General features: G+C 39.3%; 1 protein-coding gene across 1 annotated transcript in view; it reads left to right on the top strand.

Annotated features, from left to right (window-relative positions):
* Positions 1-5,861, top strand: part of LOC112457660 (serine/threonine-protein kinase NLK) — a 60,006-nt gene extending 54,145 nt beyond the window's left edge. Inside the window, exon 10 of the mRNA XM_025020837.1 lies at positions 1,768-5,861. Within this exon, the coding sequence (XP_024876605.1) occupies positions 1,768-1,822 (55 nt within the window). The 3' untranslated portion in view covers positions 1,823-5,861. The remainder of the gene's footprint in view (positions 1-1,767) is intronic.
* Positions 5,862-9,080: the final 3,219 nt, after the last annotated feature.

The raw sequence follows: 9,080 nt of genomic DNA on the forward strand, positions 1-9,080 counted from the left end.
GTCAGAGTCTTAAAAGAATTTAAATTTCACTGGATTTTCGGCTTACAGTTTTGATTCGGAAATCGAAAATTTAACTCGTCACAATTTGTTGTGCAACCGAGCGTTACTAATTTGAATACCAGTAATTTGCAAGCGGTCACCCCGATTTCGCAAGCGCATGACATACCCGCCGTCATTGTCTCGCCATTCTGCTACCCGTGCACAAAAGAAAAACAGAGGAAATACCTGAACGGAGTACATTGTTTCGTCGTTGACATTGTGAGTGTAAAAGAAGGCCTGATCCACCATGCAGCCTTCAGTTGAGAGAAATATCGATGATGTCGCGACGTGCCAAAAAAAAGAAAAGAAAAAGACGAAGACTCTCTTTCGAAGATCTGCATATTATTATATCTCCTCAACCCTCAACCTCCCCCCTAAATTTACCTGGAATTGTAATCTGATGTAAAGCACATTTCCTGTTCCATAATGTCCCCGATATTAGGTTAATATATTAACTTCGATATGAAGAATAGCCCGAAAGAGATAAAGAGACGGAAGTAGATTTGTATTGAAGACAAAAAAAGTATTTAAGCAAGGAGACAGAGAGAGAGAGAGAGAGAGGGAGAAAGAGAAAGAAATACTTTTAGAAGAGAGACGATCGGCTGTCACGCGTGCTGACAGCTGCATGGAAATCAGACGAACGTTTTTGTTATTTTGCTTATTGAGAGTCGAGAGATTCATCAATTCTTCGGAATGATCGTCACGAGCGGGTAGCGCGCGCTCCAGTTCGATAACGGTAATTAATAATTACCGACGTTGGCTGTCACTTGGCGATTAAGTTGAATGCCAAGATAGAGAGTGATCTATCATCAAAGAGACGAACGAAAGAGAAACCTTGATTCGGTGTGTAGCGATTATTACGTTCTTGAGCATGATAAGCAAATTTAGAAAGAATTTTCTTTTTATTTTGTACATACGCTTTTTGTTTACCTATTAATTGTTTTGTGTTCCCTGTATTTATGACAAAGAATTAGACAAAAATTAGATGATGTTACATCTAACGGTTTTGAATAAAGAAAGAAAAGAAAAAGCACACCGCACTATCACTGCTCGCTGACGATTTCAGTTTTTACGATTTAGTCTCGATCGAGAACATCGAGGTGCGAAATGATAGTTGTAAATTATTATTGCCGCGTTTCGTACTTCGCGTTCTCGATCATTAGAGAAAGCGAATAGCCGAGCAAGTAAATTTGATACGGATTAATTGCGATATAATAGTCTCGATTAATGTTCATTCGGAATTAAATAATTAATTCAATTGAATACATCCAGTCGTTTGAATTTAAACTCTTCAAATGATTTGTAAAAAGTTCTGAAAGATTTCCCAATTTTGTAATCAACCTTTACTCGTGCTAAATATCCGGGAATTCTGATTTCCGGCCGTAACGAGTTAGCTCGACGATTCGCACGTAGCTGTACGCTGTACCCCGTTATCCCTTCACTCGCCCTGCGATCGATCGCCCTAACTAATCTCCACGGTAATTAGATTATTGTCGCTTAATAATAAACTTCAAACTTTATACAAAAAAAATTTAAGTTCGTAATAAACGGAATGGCGATTTTATCGAGATTGTTTCAGCTGAAATACCGTTGGCTGTTTATATAGGGTGGTCGACTCGCTTTACCGCAGAAGAGTCGCACGTTTTTCCCCCTAGCCTAGCTTTCTCAGCCCCCCTCTCCCCCATTCCCTTCGTCGCCCCTCTAATGTCTTGTTCGTACGACTTGCAGCTCCACGGTGGCTCACCCCTCGGAATTGCCACCCTCTCCACACCAGTGGGAATAAAAAGTCTTCCCCCCGTGCCCGTCCCCGAGATAGGACCGTCGGACTCGAGTCGGTGACGACGACTCCGTGTCGCGCCCCCCGCGAAGAAAGGAGGATCTTCGCCAATCGGAAGATAGTAAATCACCGATAACAAGAAGAACGAAGAGGAGGGAGAGGAAGAATGGAAAACGGGGAACTGGAAGCTGCGGAGAGAAGAGCCAAGAGAGACAATAGACTGCCGCACACTGTAGCCTCAATTTTCGATTAGCTGATACGTATATATGCATGGGACATCGTGTAGGAATGCGTAGAAAAATGCGTAGGAAGTTTCGACTTTCGAAGAATTTATATTCTTCGATTTATACCAGAAATGCAATTTTCATATTGACGTTAGAAATTATTCTAATGACTTGTACCATTTTTTTTAAGTTGAAAATATTTTTCGCAATTGCTAAATTGTTGTAAGTGTTAAATGAATACGTGAATGAGTATTTCCGACTTTCGTGTAAGAACATATTTCGAGAAACTTAAGAGAAGATGGTCTTTCAGATTTCCTCACATTCTTCAAGAATTGGAAGGTCTTTCAATTTTTCCCTAGAGATATACGCCTCAAGGAAATAGAAGATTTCTTCCATTTTCTTTTGAAAATACATTTTTGGCTACTCTTTTTCGGATCTTCCTTTAACGAGCTATCTCTCCGGAACTCTCAATCATAATTTAATCAAAATCAAAATATTTAACAAAGTAAACAATAATTCTGTTTCGATATTTTAACTGAGATTTAATTTATATCTTAAAAATTTTTTGATAGATTACTAAACTTTCTTTAAATTTATGGAATATCGTGATTATCTGTATTCACAGAACTTTAGTAATACTCACGAGATCCGAAGAAAATTCTAAGAATCAATATTGACGACTAAAAAATGATTTAAAAGAAGAACAACATCACATGTACGTGTCAAATATTCTCCAAGGGAAGACTGACTTGGAATTTTATAAGAAAGCCATATCGTCGTTTTTCTACGCATTTCGCCGCATCCTGCATGTATATATAGCAATATATTATACGTATTATACATTGTATACACACACGATCGAGGGGAGAGATACATTTACGTACACACATATACACGCGCGCGCGCGCACGTCTATGCACACATACACATTAGCCAATTTAAAACACAAAGTAGCCAATTAATTCCAATAGAGAGCGGTGGGAGAGATTCCCGAGGATTGGAATCGCGGGTACCGTGAAAGCGGGAGAGCGAAGGGGTGGGGAGGGTGATATAATTAATTAGCTATTAAGTAAACGCGAGCGTCGAACAGACCGGGCCAGTCCTTTTTTTTCTTAGATTTTACACACGTGTACAGGTCGCGCTGGCCATTTTATGATCGAACACGCGCGCGAATGCTCGCGCGCGCGAGAGGGGAAAGTGCCAGGAGAGAGGGGAAGGAGAATTCTTGTCCTGATCAAGGATCCTCCGACGGCGAGAGATATTCCTAATAATGTCAGGCTGAACCGAATCGTCCTCGAAAGAATATTCCTCGAGAACGTTTCCTCGCATTGACGAGATTATAGCTCCGTATCGAATAGTTTTCGACAGGAGATTTTGCTCGAGGATGCTGCGAGACGTAAAAGGATAGCTCTGAATCGGCAAGATATCCCTCGAGTGTCGCTGCGAATAGATTTGTCCTTGAGAGAATATCTTCCGAGGACGTCGTCTCGGTAACAATAAAATTATTATTCCGAATTGAGTAAACCTTAACAGGATATTTCTCGAGGATATCTCGGGAAGGATAGCTCCAGGATCCGGTCGACCTCGATGAGATATCTCTGGATGATAGCCACGCGAGAACACTTGCGAGAAAATTAATCCTCGGTAAGATACATCGTTCAAGGATTTCCGAGGATGTCCGAAGATCAGCAGAGTGCAAAGTCCCCCTTCGAATTGTATCGTCTTTGACGAGATTATGTTTGCGGATTTGTATCCGCGGAGCGCGAGATATTCAATCGAGGATATTCGCACGATTTGTTCTCTCTCCGGTTGGCGAAAACTCGAAAACTTTTCCGGAAAAGAAAATTCCGTGTTTTCCTCTGATCTTCTCGGTTTGCCGAAGCGAGAACTAAATCTCGTGCGAACGAATCGATCATCCGCGAGCGTTCAGACGCGGCTCTCGATAAATCGGCAACAAATCGGCTACGAAGAGGAACCAAAGGAAAGGAGAAGAGAGAAGAGAAGATCGACGTGTCGAAGAAGAAGTCGTCGTCATCGATCCTTCTTGATGAAGCGATAAAGTAGTGTTAGCGACTGTAGGGATAAAAGGTGGTACTATCGGCACTTTTCCTCTCTAGCGTTAGCATTGGTAATGAAGCATTTGATTCCAATGAGCGTATTAGCGTATTCGCTGGAAATAGAGACTAATAAGTCCTAGATTGAAGTTGTCCTTCCTGAAATAGAGAAGGATAAGGTAGATGAAAATTCGGATAGACGCGCGATGAATGAAAATGCGGTAGGGACGGGAAGTGTGGGAATGTTACGGCGGCGAGTCGCAAACGCGGATGTTAAGATCGTAAATTCACAAGGAAAACGTAAATGATTGTGTTAACGGAATAGAATGAAGGTTTCTGAGCGCTTTTGTTGGTTTCCGAAAACTTTACATTCGGGGGGAAAATTAGCGGAGCAGATAGGCAAATTGTTTACAGAGTGATTTCGAAAGAATGAGTTGACGACTATAGGAATTCGACGAAAGAACTGAAGACGAAGGATCGGAAGGATTCCGAAAGAAACGTGTTAAAGGATCGTCGTTAACGCTCAAGTTGTTTTCGATGAAAATTAGTCGTAGGAACGATGAGGCTCGGAGCTTTTAACGACTCTTCTGCGTTTACCGCGACAACTCGCTGCCTCGATAGGACGAAAGGAACTCGGGTCCTGTTCCTTCGTAACTGTTCCCGATCCCACGTTCGCTCGTTCTCGTCTTTTAAGATCGAGTTCTCGAACGACGGGACTCCTTGGATCTCAGACTAGGAAATAAAAAGAGGAGTACGTCCTTTCGAAGGCATGCGCGAGCCACGTGTACTGATGTTCAACGACCTTCCTCGTCGCTGGCCGATCTCGAAAAATCTCGAGAATTTCCGCGTCGAGAAAACGATTTTCATCCATCTCGGCGACGATAATTTTTCCTCATTTACCTCGCGAACGCGAGTTTTTCCTCGCGCGATTGTAGAATCGCGATTTTTTCCAATAAACGCACTGCCGACTTATCGTGTGAACGCGATGATATCGATACGGAAAAATGAAAGCGGAAGAGAGAGTGAGAGAGAAATATATGAGGTAAAGAATTAAATGAATAGATAGCTAGAGAAATATAAGAGAATAAAACGGAAGAATGAAAATCGGGGATCAAAGCCGGCGTAATTTTTTTAGATTCGGCGTGAAACGGACTGCAAACGCGGAAGTCTGAATCCATTGATTTTACGTCTGGTCTAAGTCTCCGGTGAGAAAGATCTACGCGGAGGATCGAGACGGAAGAGAATGATGGGTCGTTTCTATGTGTGAATAAGTATCGGTATTATTTTTTATTACGTTGTAAGCGCCACTGCCGTACGACAGTAATTGGACACGCGAATCCGAGCGATTCGAGCGAATTTCGATAATCGACGGTCTTTTGTTCAAGTCTGTGATTGGATGCTAACAATAAAAAGTTTTAAACACATAATCATTTACAATCGATTTGATTTTTCTAAAATCTTCTAAATCTTAAATCTCTTCTTCAAATGATTGTTAAAAGAATTGGGATCCTATAGTGGCAGTAATTACCGACATTTAGTTAAAAGCAAACAACTTTTAATTGGTTTTACGGAATTGCAAAATTTTTTACTGAATTAAAGTACGCACAAAAATGTAGAGGACTAGGGTTGGTTTTACATCCAAAACGAAAAAAAAATTACAAATTTGGGCATATACAGCTGCCACTGACGACAATATCAAGAGACACGGTAGTGTCTCGTGCCAAGTATACGCGGAGCAAGACCGACCGTGACTCTTTTACGCGACGCGACGGGTTGCGAGTACTCGAGATGTTGAGATTTGCTTATACAAAAATACTGCAGTTTATATATACAAAATGAGATACTAGTCCTCTAGGGAAAACATTGAAGAACAATTCGTGCAATTACAACTACGATAGAAGTCTAGAAAAAAAGTGTCATGCTTTTAACTTTTATATATGCAAAAGTACATGCAGGTTGATAGGATAAGCAGTATTGCGTGTAGCGAGAGATGGCGCAGCAATCGGACAAGGACAGATACCTATAGTTAGACAAGGACAGATATAGATATATAACATAGAAAACAGTACAACTAGAACATGACATTATCGACATCGAAGAAGTTCGGCCTTCGCTATAGGATCCTCTTAAGGTTTTATTAAAATTTCATTCAACATATAAAATTATAGTATATGTCAGAAAAAAATGTAATTTAAATTAAAAGAATTTATTTACTGCATTTCAAGCGACCGTTTCGTCGAATATTTACACAAATATTTGATTCGAGTCGCACTTGAGATATATGATTGTCGGGGATCGTTCGAATTGCCTTCACCCTCATTTCAACAACCCTAATAAAATGATAATTTCGAGAGGGGTGTAGAAGTGATAGGACCGAGGCACAATAAATCTATCTAAATAAAACACAACACAAAATGATGCTATCCATCGAAATCATCAATCGAGTAATGTAATTAATAACGAGAAGACGCATAACAATGAAAAGCTGAAACGAATATTTTGATAGCAGAATATTGTGACGATGAGAAATATTGTGACTGCATACTTGTAGTTAAATTATTTTCCGATAATGTTTCGCTGACGAATACAGTGATTCTTTCCGCGTGACTACAGGAAATTCCGAAATTAACAACTATATCGTTTATTATCCCTAAATATTTTCTCTTCTCATTTTGTCGCGTGTCCGTAGGTCCCGTAGGGAATGCCGAAAGATGTACAGAAAAAACGGAAGGGCGCACATAATTACGTGTGATTTTAGATTAAGAGATTTTAGATAGCCAGTAGTAACTCCGACGATGAAATACTTTTAGGACAAAGTGAGAGAAAAATGGAAGTAGCAGCAATTTAGCGGGACATGCCTTACGTTTGGTTCTCATCTTAATGATAAAAGGAAAATGCATGTTTTCTCTTTTTACACATGAAGAAATGCGAAAATTTGTCGTTTTATGATAGCCACGCATAAATTAATCGTAGTCGTTAATTATGCGTTTAGAAATGATGTGCCGACTGTGTGGCCCACAAAAGAGAGCGCATTAAAGATTGGATTGAGAAAGCTTCACCAATATCGGTACCCTCGCCGACGGTATAAAAAATATAGCGATATCGGTTTGATATCATCGCGAATTACATTGCGACACAACGTGTGAAAATATTAACTGTTGTATGGCGTGTTAATGCTCTTTTATGAAAATATTTTCCTTTATCTCTCGTCTTGATTTTTCTTTATTTCACGCACTTTTCAACTACCCAAAAACTCGCATTTTACACTAAACGTGTATCTTCCACTTGTACATTTGTAGATTTATTAGATTATACAGTCACAAATTGATTTTTTACATATAAGAAAAGGTAATCAAAAAAATTAATTCCTAGACGAAAATGTTTTTTTTTTACAAACTTAATTTTGAAAATTTACAGAGAAATATATAGCAATAAAAAATTAAAAGACATCGAAACGGGGAGATATCTTGATGATAAACGCGGACGCGTTGAAAATGTGAAATAAAGAACTAAAAGCTGCGGCATTCAGCCGGAAAACGATATTACTTTGGGAATTGAAATAAGACGTTTGTTTAGCTCGCTGGATACCGATTGAGAGTACTATTTAATCGCGAGGCGTGTTGATCCGAAAATTTTTAACGAAACGAAGAATCGAGTCGCATTCTTTGATCCTTTCTAAATATTTCTATGCTAATGTATAGATATTTCTTCACACGCATACGCGATTTGCAGTGTCTATTGCTGTTACAGAACGATAGCATATATAACGTGCACAGCTGTGGCATAGTTGAGGAGGATGCGTTTATCACTGGGCGTTTTCGTCACGCCGATGGCCGATATTATATTCGTATACCCGTCGATACTGCAAATAACATCTTACGTTGCGTATTTTTCGTTGGCAACGTTACCGCCGCGTATTGCGAATGTTTAATACTTTAGGGCAAAATTCCGATCTTAAACTCTGAAAGTAACGTCGAAGAGACGTTTGCGCATCAAAATAATTTTTCTAATGCCCGTTCTAGACTGGAGGATGAGCCGACTCTCGGCTCATCCGCCTTCTATAGTGTACGTGACATAAACTATACATAAACTATAGATTTTTTCCCGTCTACACCACTCACTCGGATGAGCCGAGAGTCGGCTCATCCTCCAGTCTAGAACGGGCATAACGCTGAAAACAGTAGTTACTTTAATTAAAATGTTTTCATCTTGAACGTAGAATTTTACGTCACGATAACTTGTATATGCGATTTATACGGAATTCAGTATACCTCTGTGAAATTACATGTGTTTTATAAAAATCAGTACATTCTTTCTTCCGTAACAATCCGTTGATTCTTCGCTTCTTTCGTCTGAGATCCTCCTCTCTGTAATTATTATAACACCGTACCGTATCACCTTATCATTTTCGAGGTATGTAGAGCGTAGCGCGTTTCTCTCACTTCATCATTTGTAAATAAGTTATCGTGTTCATCGTGTACATAAAATGCAGGTTCATCAGGTGATTCGTCGCGATTGCAAAATGCGCGCTAATGCAAATGTTTTGTGTTCGAATACCTCCGTCGTTTATAATTTTAAATTGAAATGAAGCAAGCCGAACGACTTTTCAATATAAAATAAATAGAAATAATAACAAAGAAAGGATCAGTTAGAATCAACTCATCGATATATGTGGTGTGTGTCGTACACTCATTTAATAATTATTATAACCAAAGATCGATTTCTCTTTCTCTACTATCTGTGAACTTTAACTATTTGGATTAGTTATACTGCACCGCTGCGTTCCGCTTCGAACAATTTTTTTCTTGTTCTTTTTTTAATCACTTAATTGACTTCATATATTGAGAATTATCAAAGGTCAATTCTTTGATTTTAACTGTTCTGATCAAAGTTAGTGTTTGATGAGACTTTGAGGTTTTCGATTGACAGGTGATCTTTAATTAATACATACAGTTTTCTGGCTTATAGTGTTATCGAGGCAGACCA

This window comes from Temnothorax curvispinosus, unplaced genomic scaffold (genome assembly GCF_003070985.1).
Source record: "Temnothorax curvispinosus isolate PA1 unplaced genomic scaffold, ASM307098v1 QBEX01008049.1, whole genome shotgun sequence".
Lineage (NCBI taxonomy): Eukaryota > Metazoa > Arthropoda > Insecta > Hymenoptera > Formicidae > Temnothorax > Temnothorax curvispinosus.